Here is a 17,417-nt window from a genome sequence, read left to right on the forward strand (position 1 = left end):
ATAAATATTGATAGATATGGATTTTTTTTAAATTCTTTTATAATTAGATCTTTCAGACTAGCGCGACTCACCAATTTAATTTGTTTTGCAACAAAAAGAAGGGTTAATTCCATATAAAATTACCACCTTTACACGTTTTTTCATTTTAATCACGTCCTTTAAAAAGTGTCAAATAAAATCAGCACTTTTCATTTTTTTGCAAATCTATCACGAATGGGAAAATTCGGTGTATCTTTAATGACTCGACAACCGGAATCAACAAGAAAAGAGTAAGAGGAATGTATTTTGTGTGTTAATAGAACATTAGTCAGATTAAAACATTTATTTGAAAGGAAAAACACATCAAATTTTACTCATCGATGATAGATTTGCAAAAAAATGAAAGGTGGTGATTTTATTTGACACTTTTTAAAGAACGTGATTAAAATGAAAAAACGTGTAAAGGTGGTGATTTTATATGGAATTAACCTTAAAAATAAAGATTAGAATTCTTTTAATTTAATAGAACATGACCTATCATGTTCACTATCACATAAGTCACTTTCACCAACACCGGGTAAGTGTTGCTGTATGTACAAAAACCGTTGCCTTAGGTCTATTGCAACACTTTTGAATCAGTTACATTTGCGGCCGCTGCAGTAGGTTTTGATAGCTATTGCAACAGTTTTTTTATACTACTGTAATAGATATAAAACCGCTGCAATTAATAACAAAAGCAACGGTTTTAAACATATATTGTAACATTTTTCTAAGGCATGTTAGGCAACATTTATTTTTATAAGGCAACGATTTGTATAGTACTTTCAGCAACATTTATTTTTATAAGGCAACGATTTGTATATTATTTTAGGCAACAATTATTTTTATAAGACAACGATTTTTATAGTACTTTAGGCAACATTTATTTTTAGGCTTAATACATTATTTGACCCCTAAACTATACACTTTTATTCTCTGAGACTCTTAAACTAATTTGATATTCTATTGGACCTCTTAACTTTATTTTTTGTTCTATTTAACCCGTCAACTGTAATTTTTTTGCCGATCTGACCTTTTTCATCCAACGTGGCAAAAACGCGTGTTTTCAAACGCTTTGAAGCGCGTGAAGGATAATTAAAATGCATAACTTGTTCTATTGAACCCCCTAACTACACTATTTTGTTCTATTTGACCCCTGAACTTATTTTATTTTCCTATTGCACCTTCAAATTTATAATTTTTACCCATTTAACCTTCTCAAAAATACAATTATTTAACTTTTATCCATTTAATCTTCTAGAAAAATAAAAAAATATTGAAATTTAGTCAAATAATTACATAATATAACTTCTTGTACATGTAAATATTTGTTTACATTTCAATAATGATAAAAGAAGTTTTGTCTGTTTAACGATATTATAAAATATATAAATTTACTATATTGTGATAATATTAAAAAAAAAGACTGATTTTTAAAAAAAATTATAATTGTTAGTGTATTTCACGAATTTTCAATTATAAAAATTTTAATACACCAGCTTTTAATTTTTTGCAATTTCAAACTTTTCAAATCAATTCTGAATTTTTAAAATTTGTGTTAAAATTGGAAAACACGCTAAATTTTATGACTTTTAAAGCCTTAAATGATTATTTCAAATAATATGTAAAGTACATTATTTTTTATTTTAAATTAAAAAAAATATTTAGACTTAATATATTTTTTGACCTCTAACCTTACCCTTTTATTTCATATGACCTCTAAACTATTTTAGTGTTCCATTGGACATCTTAACTATTTTTTTTATTCTATTTAACCCCATGTCAGCAAAGCCATGTCAGCAATTTTATCCACGTCATCGCGCGTGGGGTGCACATTCTGAATGAGGGGTTAAATAGAACAAAAAAAAGAGTTAAGAGGTCCAAAAGAATACGAAATTAGTTTAGAGGTCGCAGAGAATAAAATGGTATAGTTTAGGGGTCAAATGATGTATTAAGCCTTTATTTTTATAAGGCAACTATTTGGATAGTATTTTAGGCAACATTTATTTTTGTAAAACAACAATTTGGATAGTACTCTAGGCAACACTTAAATTTACTATGATGCAACACTTAAATTTAATATGATGCAACACTTAAATTTACTATGATGCAATGGTTTATATTTGAGGAACAAAAAATAAAAGCAGAAATTTAAATTACTCGCTAAATTTAGAAACGAGAAATATTCAACAAAATTGAAAAACGGAAAATATTCATACAATTCAAAATCGGAAAATATATTATCCATCCATTACATCACAAACAAAAAATGTTCACCAAAATATTCATCAAAAATAACGATTATACAGAGCATCTTTTCTGCTACGGAATTATTTTCCACGAATATCATCCTGATATCCTGCAAAACCACAAACAATTATACTCAGAATATGCAAATCTAATACATCGTAAGATAAATGTGCAAAAGAACGAGTACTTGAGGAGCTGTCACTCAAAATACACCAACAAACCAAGAAAGATGAAGTTAAGTGGCAACCGCTGGTAGCCAAAGTAATAGCAGCCAAGTTCCATTTAAGCTATATCAATAATAAGATACTAGTGCAGTCATGTATTCAAAGACACAAGAACAGTCTTGTTTATGAAATCCACCTGAATCGTTTAGTTACTCGGTCTAGTTCAAGTGTAGCTATTGTATTATCTTATAATCATCCAAACACTCACATAATGATTCATGCAGACAAAATAACAGAATAGCAAAAAGAATAGCTGCTTCAGCTTATCTAAACACATTAATACGTCAGTTTACATGTAATCATCATTTCTACATATCCAATTACCCCATTAAAATAATAACAACTAACCATTGTCTAAACGAAGAGTTGCTAATAGGAGATACAACTACAAGGAAATAAAATTGACATAAGTGAAGTCGATGTAGAAAAACTAGTGTTAGAAAGTAAGAGGAAAAGAAAAGATAATGAGATTACTATTACCTGATGGATTTGAACTAGTGAAGTTCTCCTTTCATTTAGGAGAGAACGAGTATCAATCTCTTTCTCGAAAGCAATAAATGCTTCATACTTCGGCTGCAATGTACAGCAAAGCCTATGCCAAGACAAAAATAGATTAACAAGAATCACACCAAGAAAGAGAAGGATAATTATGCACATACAGGGGAAAGAAAGTAAATCTCAATTTCCAAAACCATATATTGCAGCAAGTTCAACTTGCAGTTCACAACTAAATACAAGTTCCTCAACAAGTTCGAAATCAGTAACTTACATCTCCTCTACCAAACAGAAGCTCCTCTTCTTTCTCTGGTTCGAAATCATAAGCAACAACTGGTAATAAGTCGTCTTCTTCGTCGTCTAATTCATCTAATTCAACTATCTCATCAAGTTCTTCACCAAAGAATGCATATGATGCATGAAACACATAAACACCTTCTACGATATTATAAAACAATTTTACTTGTATAAATAATAGATGATACCAAGTAAAATTCTACAATTAAATAATTAAAAGCTAGAAAAACCTGCAGTAGAAGAAGAATCTTCTTTATTTTACTAAATATGGAAAACCTTGATAAGGATATATTAACAACCTACATAACCAACAGATTATACTAAATATGGAAAACCTTGATAAGGATATATTAACAAAATAATTAAAAAATACCTTCACAAACTCAGAACTCCAATACTTGAGCAAAGCCTTAACTGTGTCTCTGGCTATGTGCCTTTAAAATAATCGGTCTTCTTTGTTCCATTGTCTGTGAGTGTACCTTATTTAGTGTAGTTAAGAGATTCATTCAGAGAATGAACCAATAAACACAGAAACAACATAAAGGAAGAATTGCACATTAAGAGATTCATTCGGAAACAAAAATAATTGGCATACCATCTACTTCAAAATCCTCTGCAAGTGAATTTCCAATTTCAGAGAATTGGCTCTGCATTGAAGCTTGTAGGTTGCGTCAAAGTATCATCTTCTGAATCAAATAAGAATCAGAATTTCTCCGAGATGGCAATTAAATTACGAAAAAACTAAAATAATATCAAAAATATAAATAGTTAAACGTCGAGAAGACAATCAAGACTTCGCATTTCATTTAATATATAAAACACCATAGCCTTTCATATCAACATAGAACGAACCATGTCGAAGCATTGGAAGTTTCAGGCTTTTGCCTATTAGTATTGATTTCTTAGCCTGCTTTCGTTATTCAACATGCCCAAACCTCCATTAAAATGTAAATGACATATGCATAATCAGAATGAACCGATAAAGATCTCAGATTTCATAGTATGTGGAATAGAAATTAACACCCCATAATCGGCTGCAACCAGTAAAAAGTAAAAATACATACCAGTTGGTGTTGGCTTGGCAATAGGCACACCTCCCGACTGTCACAAAACCATACCAACTAAGTCCAAAAATTCAGTGCAGTGTTCTAACATAAGTATATATAAAGAGAACAGAATAGATAACTTACAGAACCTTCTTCCTTATCTTGAAGTGACTTTATAAGGGTCTTTCTAAACACCTCCAACTGCAAAAGCAATATGAACAGTAATAATTATTAGATTAACTTCAACTAATAAACCCAAAAACTCTCCAATTTAACCTGGCCTGTGTAAAATCCATCAATTTTAAGCATTGAGTGTAGTTCTAATTAAAATTTTCAAAGTTATAATTATCATTATACTGTAATTCAATTTAAATCAAACTCATTACAGTCACAGATAAACAAATGCAATGAAAATTCAATATAATCAATTCAATTACCTTTGAAACATCTCTTTTTTTTTTGGATAAATGATCAATATATTAGCTCATCCACAAACAATGGATGGCAAAAGAGAAATTAAAACAGAAAATAACTAATAAAAGTTACAAAAGAACTCAAAGCATCTAAAGACATCATTGCCCGAGTAAAAAAATCCTTGATCTTGCGTCTTATGAAACTCAACTGCTTTGCAAACAGTCATGTAAATCAGAGAATTAACATCTACTGTTTCGTCTTCAAATAATCGTCTGTTCCTAGCCTTCCATAAGTGCCATACTCCATAAAACCAAAATAACTTCCAAAGCTTGCGATGCCTACCGACAGAAATTGAAATCCAATGAGTGTAAAATTCATCAAGAGATCCCGGAGCCACCCAACTAACATTACCCTTAGATAATAAAGTCGACCAAAAATTCCAAGCGAATCGGCAATGCAAGATAATGTGAATACCCGATTCTTCCTCAGAGCAAATGGAGCAGGAGACTGAATCAGAATTAAGAACTCTTCGCCTAACTAAATTAACTTTAGAAGAAATGCGATCTCTATCTAGCAACCAAACAAAGAATTGTATCCGAGGTGGAACATTTTCTTTCCAAATATGCTTCAAGAGAAAGCCACAAGGCCTGATGTTGAACTTTAAGTTCAGCAGCTCCACCATTGATGCCGAAGTGTAATGCTGATTTTTGCACCAAACTGGCTTGTCCGGCAAAACACGAAGAACAGCTCCCTGAGGCAGAAGCTGCTGCAATTCTGAAAAGCGTTGCTGCTCCCCAAGACGAAGATGACGGTTCCAGGAGAAGCCCGTGAATTGCAGAGCATCCGAATTGAAAACAGCAGCAACAGTAGCTTCTTTATTGCGGCAGAGACGAAACAGGTCAGGGAAAGTTTGATTCAGCGGAGCCGACGTCCAATTATCCTTCCAAAATCAAATATTATTGCCATCTCCCAAAATCATAACTGTTGAATCCTTGAAACAATTCCAAAGGTCACTGTTGTTAACACAAGAATTAACAATTCCCTTCCAAATGTGTGAGACATGAGAAGGATTAGCCAAGTCTATATCAAAACCGGAAACAATAGATGAGCTATTAGAAATAACAGAAAAGCAAATCGAGTTCCTATCCGAAGTCAATAATTTCCAAATCCACTTCATTAATAAGCACTGATTTTTGAGACGCAAAGAAGTAATATTTAGACCTCCAGAAGAATAAGGAACACAAACGTCTGACCAAGCCACTTTACTGAAACCTTTGTTAATAGAATTCCCAGTCCACAAAAACCTTCTCATGATCCGCTCTAAAGAAACAATCACAGACTGAGGGATTCGAAAGGTGCAAAGGAAATACACAGGTAAACTGCAAAGGACAGATTTAATAAGAGTTAATCTTCCCGCAGGAGACAATAAATTACCTCTCCATGAAGACAGCTGAACTGAGAAATTCGAAATTACAGGATCCCACTGTTTAGAGCTAACAGCTCTATCCGAAAGCGGAAGGCCAAGATAAGTTATCGGCAACTCATCTATTTTACACTTAAGGATGTCAGAAGCTTGAGCTAGAGAAGCTGCATCAACATTAATACCAATAATAGACGATTTTTGATAATTAATTTTCAAACCGGAGATCAATTCAAAACAACGCAGAATACGCAGCAGATTTGCAACCATGTCCAAGTCACAAGGAACGAATAAGAGAGTGTCGTCTGCAAATTGAAGGATGGAGAGATCCTCAACTAGACCATCTATCCGAATACCAGAGAGCATTCCCAATGAGCAGGCTTTTGCAAAAATTGCTCGAAGACTTTCCACAGCTAAAACGAAAAGCATAGGAGAAATAGGATCTCCTTGGCGAACACCTTTTTCCATGAAAAAATTTTCCGTCGGACAGCCATTGAGGAGAACAGAAAGTTGCGCAGAGTCGAAACACGAGGTAATCCAACTATTCCATTTACTATCAAAATTCATTCTCCTGAGCATCAGCAAAATAAATTGCCAAGAAATAGAATCAAAAGCCTTTTTGAAATCAAGCTTAATAAGAAAAGCTTTTTCCTTTCGCCGTTTAATTAAGTGAATAATCTCTGAGGCAATCATATGGCAATCATGAATACTCCTCCCTTTAATGAATCCAAATTGATTTTCAGAGATAACTAGAGGAAGAACCGGAGATAGTCTATTAGCTAGAGCCTTCGAAATGAGCTTAAAAACTCCATTAATCAAGCTAATTGGTCGAAAATCTTTAATATCCGTAGCACCATGGAACTTAGGAATCAACACAAGAAAAGCCGTATTAATTCCAATAGGAAAAGCTGCCGAAGTAAAGAAATCACCAAAGAGGGCGATAAAATCATTCTTGAACGTCTTCCAAGCTTTTTTGTAGAAAAAATAATTAAATCCATCCGGTCCCGGCGCTTTATTGTCATCACAGCTCGTGAGCGTGGAAAAAATCTCTTCCTCAGAGAAAGGTATCGAAAGCGCGGCAGCCTGCAAGTCAGAAAGTGACTTGATAGGAAGACTATCCAAAGTAAATCGAATAGAAAACGTCCTTTTAAACAAATTCTTGTAGAAGGAATGGATCTGATGTTTAATGTCTGCAGGAGAAGTATAAACGACACCATCAATAAGAAATTCAGAAATCAAATTACTCTTCGAATGCATGGTAGCCACCGTATGAAAGTACTTGGTATTTCTGTCTCCGTTTAAATGCCAGTTTAGCCTTGATTTTTGATGCCAAAGAGACTCTAAATGTTTAGAAATCTGATTGAACTCAAACCGGAGGTCTGCTAACCTAGCACCGTCTGCTTCAGACAGGCTTTGAGAATCCGAGCCTGCTTCCAAATCCACAATTGCTGCCTGCACATCAGCTAGACGATTATCTAGATTGCCAAAGATTTCCCTGTTCCAAACTTTCAGCAACTTTCGGAACTCCTTTAGCTTAATCACAATATTCGCATGAGGCTTTCTAAGGGTGATAGAAGACCAAGTATCTGCAACAAAAGAACTGAATTCTTTGTGACTCCACCAAGCATTAATGGATTTGAATGGTTTAGGACCCCAATCAGTAGACACTTTCGAGCTGAAAAGAATAGGAACGTGATCCGAATACGATCTAGGCAAAGCTTTCAAGATGTGATTTGGCCAAGAAGAAAAAGCAGAAGAAGATAAAAAACACCTGTCAATTTTTGATCTAGCAATACTGTTCTGCCACGTAAATAACCTGCCTTGTAACGAAGCTTCTAACAAGTTAGAATTGGATATAAATTCCGAAAATTCCAGCATAGAAGAGGAGAACCCACTACAGTTAAAACGCTCTGAAGGGTCTAGAATGTCGTTAAAATCACCAACAAGAATACAGGTAAAGTCCAGACTCAACTCCGGAAGAATGTCAACCCACATTGATGCTCGCTCTCTTGGGCAATTGCTCGCATAAACCAAAATAAATCTAACATTCAAACCACCCCAAATAAAATCCAAACTAATCCATCTTGTACTTTTAACAATTCTCGACGGAGAAATAGATTTGGAATTCCAAACACATAACAAACCACCCGAAGCACCAGTAGATGGAACAAAACAATAATCAAAATCCAAGTGCGGCCACAGAAAACGAATACTAAAATCATCAAAAATCTCTTTTTTTGTTTCGATAAGACCCAACAAATAAAGATTATTAGAAGACACGAGCGAACGAATAAAGCGATGTTTTCTTGCAAAAGACAAACCCCCTCGACAGTTCCATGAAACGAAATTAAAGTTGTCTGACATAAGAAAAGGATAAAACCTGGAGAAAAGAAGCCGCAAGCAGAGGGCTAACCCTCTGAAGCGATTCCCTGAGAAAGAAGTTGGACGATTCCTTCTTCCTGATCTGGAGAAAATAACCCCAATTGCAACCCGACAAGCCATGTGTTACGAGCTTCCATCTCCTTTCTCTTTTTTTCTGCTGCAGCTGAGTTCACAGTGTTCATATTTCTGATGTCCGGACTGTCAGAATCCGTGGAGCAAACAAGACCCGTATGGTCTATTTTTTTGATTTTACGCTTCTGCTCTATAAAACCCATGAATGACACTGGTGTATGATCAGAAGAAGCATTCACTCTAGCTTCTAAGTATGCAGTTTTAGTTGTTGCTCCTAAATCAGAATTATGATGAGAAGGCTTCATGATAAAAACTGGAGATGACACGGCTGAAGTAACACGAACTGAACGGACCTCATCTGTTTGGGCATCAGATTGATCAGCTCGGCAATCCTTTACTGAAAAAGAACTCTTGACGCTACCCGAATCATCAGAGGAATCTGATGAAGGATGATCCTCCCATTCATCCAAAGCAATCGGAAGGTCAGATTCTGAAATATTAAGCATAAACTGTTGTCCTTCAATCAATAAAGGAAGTGATTCCTGAATTAATCCCAGCGTTGTCGAAATAAGAATCGAACCCATATCAAGCCTGTCTCTTGATAGAACCATTGGGTGCACTGTGATTGGGGCACCAAATCTTTTCCCAATTTGCATGAACAAACTCTCTTCCCATGCACAAAGGGGTAGTCCCATAACGTTGATCCAAACATATCTCCCATTGCTTCTAGAAAAACGATCACAGGGCCTGAAGGAGATAAAAAAATCTGATAAGGAAGGGAACGTGATAATTTTATCAAGAAATTAAAAGCATAAACCCTAACATATATACAAAATATGATTTAAACTTACTTTTTTTTATGTGAAGACATTAGAGTGATCTTCAAATTATCTGTAATGAAAATGAAATTGAGAGCAAACGGAAATGAAATTGGCGAAGAGAGCAACGAAAATGAAAATTGAGAGCAAACGAAAATGAAAATTGAGTTTCGTTTATGAGTTTGAATTTGATTTTTATGAGCAAACGAAAAAGTGAAGAGAGTTGGCTTACTTTAAATCGATGGCGAAGAGAGAAATTTGAGTTTCTTTATGAGTTTGAAAATGAGATGAAAATTAAACTATGCTTCATCAATGAAAATAACGACTAAATTATGGAAAACAGTTTTTAAAATTTTCTTAATTATCCTTAATTACTTTTACTAGTATTATTTTTTATTTTTGTTTTTGTAATTTTTTTCATCAATTTCAGGGTCTAACAGTAACTGTTATTATCACTATTATAATTCCAAAATAAATTGTTATTTTTTTTAGCAGAGATATAATTATTTTGTGTTAGCTGTTAGCGGGATTAGCGGAGATTAATTAGCACTATTGTTCACAATTGACCATATGAAGTTGTAAAAAAAATATTTATAATAATTTGAAGGTGTTGCTTCTATAATTTGGTATGAGATAATAAAAGACATCAGTTTAAAAGTGTTGCTATAGTTAAAAATATAATTTAGTATATGTAATAAAAGGCAGCAGTTTAAAAGTGTTACTAGATTCAGTCAAACTGTTGCATTTTCTTAATCTAATGCAACAATTTTCCATATTTGTTGCCTTATGTTGTAATTTTTAAATTTTTTTTAATTTCTTTGCAACGGTTTTTCACCGTAACCTTTCTGTTGCCTTACATATACTATTGCAACAGTATTAATAGTGTTGCTGTGCTAGTGTTGCTGAAAGTCACTTATGTGTTAGTGCTTTAATCAATTTACATCATTCATTATAAAATGAATGATGTAGATTAACTTATCATATTTTATCGTTTTTCAATTTACATCGTTCATTTTGTATTTAATGGTTTAGATTGATTGAATATGATAAATTCAATCACTTTGAGAGGTTCTTACACTAGAAAGAAATATAGAATTGAAATCTAGATTTAATAAAATAAATAAAATTGCCCAATTTGAATAGGTTACATTACTAGCACCAAAAACTTTAACAATAAGTATTAACTTCAACTTATATCCACATAATTTGATCAAGTGAAGAGGAATATAGATAATTTGTGTGCAATACACACTCCTATGAGGACACACATATAGTTTAAAGGAAAGAAAAGGTGTATAAGTCCATATTAGAAGGTTAATTAGAAAAAGATCAAACCTAACACCAACACAAAGCATCAATTGATAAACAAGTAATCAAAGATTAGAAAAGGAAAAAAAGGTTCCCATCAGACAAGTGGGTAACTAAGCCATGTGCCTTCATGTGGTGGTTGGACCCTCTCAAGCCCTTTGGTGGGTCCACTAACCCACTTCTCCAACCCTATTCCGTGAAAAGGATTATTTTATTTTAATTGTATATTATATAATTTTTTTTTTCGAAAAAAGGAAATAAATAAATAAATGAACAAAATGTTTCTTTTCCTGCTATTTAAGGCGCGTGTAATACACGTACCCTCTAATACGATTACAAACATTGCACGTCTTACATATTCAGGTGGGCTTTGTTATCTTTCCCTAAAACAAAGCAACAAGGGAGGAGCAAAATCTTACATGACTTTTATCATAAATTGGTATTGCGTGAATGTCACGCTCTTTAAAAGAAATAATGTCCAGCTTTTTTAATGGCAATCCGAAAATAAGGATTTCACAGAAAGGGCGTAATTGTTAAGATTTTTCCGTGTGAATTCAGCACATTCGTATAGGATTATAAATTTTGATAATTTACAGGCTTAATTGTTTAAAAAAGACTGATCTTTCATCCCTTTTTCAATCCTATTCTGACGTTATAAATCTATCAATTTTATCCTATTTTATATTTTTTCATTTCAATTGTACCCTGAAACATAAAATTGACATTTTTTATTTGATAAAAAATTCTCTAAATTGACCCTTTTTGCATTAGATTAACTTTTTATATTAAATTGATTATTTTAAAAAAAATTATTGAACTTTTGTCAAATAAATAAAGGTCAATTTATACTTCAGGGTACAATTGAAATGAAAAAAATGTAAATTGGGATAAAATTGACAATTTTTCAACGTCAGAGTAGGATTGAAAAGGGGATGAAAGGTCGGGATTTTTAAACCATTAAGCCTAATTTATATGGCATTTATTATTATTAAATAAAATATATATTATATTAATATGGTATATGATATTTACAAAATAATTAACTTAATTCAACTTAAATATAATTATCAAATGTCATTACCCAAAGACAGAACTATCTTACATTAGAGTAAACTTCAACTCGGATTAAATTCAATTTTTAACGAGTTGTAGATAAAAAAATATAAACGCTGGACATTAAATTGTTAGGATTGTTGGTTCAATTTTTTTCAGAAGCGCTACCCTCTTCCAAATTAATAAAAAAAATCAATTTTTTAAATAGAATTTATAGTGAATTTTAGATTAGAAAGAGATTAAATTTATATTATCAAAAAATTAAAAATAAACTAAAAAACACTAGTCATTCATATATTAAAAAAATTCATTAATTATATGGCCTCACATATAAATGTTTTTAGGGATAAACATTAAATAATATATTTCTAATTCTTTTAGTATTTTATTTAATAATTTATCACTAATGATTTAATGTGGCAAACCTAATTTTTTTTTCGTAAACTATAATAATTTCTAGTAAAATAATATCAAAAGGAGTTAAAATAATTAGAAGCATAGAAGCATTTTGGTGATTGTTGATCCCTTAATATATTTAAAAATTAAATTACATAACTTTTAAATTATAAAAATTCAATGAAGCTCTTCTTAAAACAAACAAAAAATTCATAAATAAATCGATATAAATTTATAAGGAATTTGATTTTGTGCCTTGCAAATATTTATAAATATAAGTGAAATTGTATTTAAAAAGAATATCAAGATTGTTAATATTTATTACATAAAAAGGGTTAGTAGTGTCAATATAAGAAATATTAGAATTAGCAGCAAATATTTTTGCTGTTAATAGTGCTAATATTGTTATTGTTAATATATAGTAACAAAGAAAAAAATTATGAATGTTGCTGCTTATAAAACGTTGTCTTAAGTTATTGGTAACAAAATTTGCTATAAAATGCTGTTATAACATAATAAATGGAAGCAACTTTTAAAATTATTGCTGTGAAATGTCTTTTAGCAGTAAAAAAGAATAGCTGTAAAAGTATTGTTGCCAAATATAGAATTTCTTACCATGTGTGTAATTTTACAACTACATAAAAAGAACATAATTTAAAGAAAACTAAATGGTTGTTGAAACTAAATAAGCAATATAAGGATTAAATTAAAAGGAATATTATGAATAATTATCTAATAATTTCAGAAAAGAAAAGTCTAAAATTCTCTACAGCCGTCCAAATTCAATCCCTAGTATCACTAGTTCTACTACCCTCCATCTAAATATTCCCTTCTATATTTGCGCCATTCAAGAATTCACAATTCATCTCTGTAGACTGTACCATTACCCAGAAATTAACAAATCAATCTTTCTCTAATTTAGGGCTTAAAATAGCTTTAAAATTGGTCCAAGAGGTCCCCTTTGTGTCAGAACCAAAATCTCAACTTCCATTAAACTGACTTGTGTCAGAGTTCGTTAGTACTAGGATTTTACTTCCTCTCTTACAAAACCCTAATTTCATTTCTTTTCTTGAATATATGGTTTTTCTTCAGTCATGACTTCTAAGAATGATAAGCTTATTAAATCAAAGAAACAATCTATTACTAAAACTAGGTTTACCCGTAAGTTTATATCTTCACTTTTTAAGATGAGAAGAGCTAGTAATAGAGTTGTTGCTTCCTCTTCTGTATCTTCTTCTAATCAGCGAATTCGTCGGACAAGCCGTAGAATAAAGATTTCTGCTTATCTATCTATGGCTCGTGCCGTCGGGTCGAAAAGGTTTTGGAGCAGAGCTCTTCTTTTGAAGCTTAGGAATCGAACGGGCCGGATATCAAGAAATAAATGGTTGGTTTCAAAGAAGAAAAAGAAAGTTATAATAAAAAATAAGGGTTTGAGGGAGACGAGTAAGGTCGATAAGCTTCGGAAACTTGTTCCCGGCGGGGAAAGTATGGACTTTTGTAGGTTATTGGAGGAAACTGCACATTATATGAAATGTCTTGTTACTCAAGTTACGGTTATGCAAAGCATAGTTGATCATATTTCAAGATAATCAATTAAGCAGAAGACTACATGGAAATCCGTAAGTATGATATCAAACTTATATAAAGTAATATAAATATCATAGTAAAGGTAAAGGCATACAGTTTTTATTGATCATAGTTTAGATTTATTTGTCTATCGAAAGACAATTTATATGTCAAAAACTCATATATTGAGTTTTTCTGTTTCTATTGTACATAGATAAAATTTCAATCTGACTAAATACAATTGCTTTCAGTACCTCTTTTCTGCATCAACAAAAGTAAGATTTAGAAATTCATTAGGAACATTATAGGATAGGGTTATTTGTTGTGATGCAGGTGTGCATAAATAAATAACATAGATGTCAATAATTTGGTATGTTTCATCATACAAGTAAAAACATAATTATGAGAGATCTATGATAAAATAAAATTGTAGTTATTTGGTACTAGCTAAGTTTAATGTTTATATGAAGAATTCCAGGGTTAAATATTTTTGCAATAGAGTTTTTACAAAAACAGTTATTAACGTTCATGTTTTTTTTTATGAATAAGATGTATATTAAAAATCACGAGAAGTGGCAAGTCCAATTCTCAAATCTTTCGCACAATAAGTGGCACATTCAAGCTGGCACACTAGAGGATACGGAAAAGAGAAATGGCAAAAAAAAAGGTTAATATTTACCTACGTGGAAGATAAAATATAGTCACGTAAATGACACTATATGATTTAATATTTTTTATTTAATTATCAATTGAGTAACCATAATATTATTAACATCCACATAGAAACAAATTGGCTTAAAATTATAGGAAAACCTCCCGTTGTTATTATTGTTGTAACACTGATATCAATTGTTGAATATTTGGTACTAATTGTTATGATCAGTTCGTGACAGGATTGTATGCGCAGCCGAATCGAAACCATACGGTAGATATTTAATTATGAATTTGATCAACAAATAATAATATAGCAAAATAAATAAATAACACAAGAGATTTACATGATTTGGCATTAAATCAAACATCCACGGGCGAAATAATCGATCCATCCACTAATCATCAAAAGGAGTACAAAAATCGGAGGAGATTCACCAAATAGAGAACATCTTTACTAAATATGCTCTTATAAGAAAAATTCAAAAAAAGTGTTTCTCTCTTTACAAGAAGTAAACCAAAAATGTTAGGATTAACTTATATTTCTCAAATCACACGTCCCCCTGTTTTTCCCTTATTCACATTAATATCTATATTGTGAGTTAGGTTTTTCTTTTCTCTTCTAAAAGATGAATAAGGTAGGGTATTTATAGGGGGTTTTGACGAAACAATTGCTCGTAGCAAAAATATTTCTAAATTTATACCTTTTCCGAAGCATTCCTATTTTTGTGCCTGGGCGCACCCAATCTGCAGAACCATCTTACAGATTGGTAACCAATCAGCAAGATGGTTATGCGAATTGGTGGCTAATCAGCCACATGGTTGATTAGCCACCAATCTGCAGCAATCCACAGAACTAGTATGCAGAATGTTGCCTCCCTGATGATTAGGGAGTGCCTTTGTCTCCCAATCTTTAAAGAGATGGTTTACCTAATGATTGGGCAACCATTGTCCAATTATTAGACTGAAAATAAAAATAATTAATTCTTTAAATAATATATAAATGTATTTTCTTTCATCTTGTAATAGATGTTGTTTTCGCAATTTTTACAAATATTATGAAAGCAAATAAATATATTAAATTTATAAACAATTATTATAGTGTTTTAAGAAACAAAAAAAAGTGATAAATAATTGTAAATTTTTTTATTAATGCAAATGTTGTACAACAAGATAGTGTAAAATACAATTAGTCATGATATTGTCTAGGCCTCTGCATATGCAACCTCATATCGTAAACATAATTGTGTCACAACCCGATTTTCACCCCGAACTCGAGCCTAGACCGGTGTTAGGGAATGGGAGTTATTTCTCCGAAACCCATAGCAAGCCTAAACAGCTTGACAAATTTTTCGCGTTTAAAACATAAAAAGGTTCGCAACCTCGTTGCAGAAACACTTTAAAACCTTTACTGAAAACGCGTTCGTAAACTGTGATTGTATCTCTAGACATCAGGCCAATTGTCATTACACATAACATATTAGCACTGTCTGAATACAATGCCAAAAGTATATGAAAAATGGATCGTAAAGCCCTTATTGTATTTCAGAAACCAGAGGCAAACATCAATATCTTATGACACAGCTGCTCTATTTCTAATACAATACTAAAATGATAAAAACATAATACCAGTGTATTTTAGAACATAGATCTTATATAGTAGTTAAAATCAGAATTTATCCAAATAAGATGAACTATTGTAAATAGAAAAACAGACTTTCCAGTACCCAACAACTTGCAGCTCTAGAGATATGGTTGACATTGACTTGTGAAATTATTATGGAAGTCTTACCTCATAACTTGATAACTTGAAAGGGTAAACATTGGGGGGGGAGGGGTAAGAAATATATATATATTCCAAATTAATCGATCCAGAAACCCTATTTGGATAAAATATTTAAAATAGTTTAACCATAAAGATTCAAAAGTAAAAACTACAAAGTAAACTCACAAAATTGATGTCCCCCTAAAAGAGTATGCTCCTGATAACCCACTAGTCAAACACCATAGTGTATTAACTTGGCACATCGATACTCGTAGTATCTAGTTAGAATTCAATATCAAAACAATATGAGACATCGAATTCATAACCTTAGTCATATCGTATAAACGATTGACTTTAAAATTATCTTCTATAAACGACTCCTTTATAATATCTAATTCTATTAGATATAAACTTATAATCCCTTCCATTTATCGATTTAATCGATCAAAAAATTCATTAAAATGTCATTATGTTTTAATAATTCGAATGCCTTTACTTTAATAAACGTTTTACTCTTAATACGTCCCAGTTCACTTTTTAATAGTCCACTTAAATGCTTTTCGGATCGACTAGAACGAACTAGATCAAATTGAACCAATTTCATCGAACCGAAACAAACTGAACCAAATTAATAAAACCAGATCAAACTGAACCAATTTAATCAAACCAGATTGAACCAAACAAAATCGGGTAAAACGTCAAAAAATCGTCCCATCAGTTAACCCACTAAGCGTTCGCACAGTTTGGCGACTGTGCATTTGCATAGTGGGCGACTTGTGCGTGCGCACAAGTTGATGCACAACCCCGTTCTCTCGGTTCCGAGCCTCTCGACCTATTTTTGACTCCCAATTTCAATTAAAACATCAATATGACACTCAATCCTACCCGTTTCTGCAATTTAAACTTTAAACTGATACAAATTCGATCGATTCGACACGGTTAACTTTATATATTCGATTATAAACCGTTTAATATATAACTGAATTCAAAATAACAATTATTATTTCGTAGATTATCGTATTCTCGATGAAATTTGAGTTAGGATCAAGAAATCGACCGAGAAACGAGCTAAACTTACTTCTCTAAACCATCCCAGCCTCTAAAGCATGAACTTAAATTTTATTTTCTAAAAATCTTTAACGATATATTGGGTCCCGCTTAGTCCCAATTGATAAAGTAAACTATGTCCAAATTTTATGAAACTTTACCCAAATATTCCATAAAATATAAAATGAATAAACA

At 32.0% G+C, this 17,417-nt stretch overlaps 1 protein-coding gene and 1 long non-coding RNA gene across 2 annotated transcripts; one reads left to right on the forward strand and one right to left on the reverse strand.

Moving 5' to 3' along the window:
• Positions 1 to 3,650: 3,650 nt before the first annotated feature.
• LOC126666284 (uncharacterized) lies at positions 3,651 to 4,523 on the reverse strand. The gene is made up of 3 exons (XR_008790032.1): positions 4,475 to 4,523; positions 4,349 to 4,385; positions 3,651 to 3,763 (listed from the first exon to the last, which is right to left on the reverse strand). It is a non-coding gene; the product is annotated as an uncharacterized LOC126666284 (long non-coding RNA).
• Positions 4,524 to 12,961: 8,438 nt separating this feature from the next.
• On the forward strand, positions 12,962 to 14,012 carry LOC126664714 (transcription factor IBH1). Its single transcript, XM_050357229.2, has one exon. It carries the CDS (start codon positions 13,288 to 13,290, stop codon positions 13,780 to 13,782), a length of 495 nt encoding a protein of 164 aa, XP_050213186.1. The 5' UTR covers positions 12,962 to 13,287; the 3' UTR covers positions 13,783 to 14,012.
• The last annotated feature ends 3,405 nt before the right edge of the window (positions 14,013 to 17,417 follow it).

Source organism: Mercurialis annua, linkage group LG1-X, assembly GCF_937616625.2.
Source record: "Mercurialis annua linkage group LG1-X, ddMerAnnu1.2, whole genome shotgun sequence".
In the NCBI taxonomy this organism is placed as follows: Eukaryota; Viridiplantae; Streptophyta; class Magnoliopsida; order Malpighiales; family Euphorbiaceae; genus Mercurialis; species Mercurialis annua.

Excerpts from the sequence above, each read along its gene's own strand:
- LOC126664714 (XM_050357229.2), top strand. The coding sequence starts at position 13,288 with ATGACTTCTAAGAATGATAAGCTTATTAAATCAAAGAAACAATCTATT.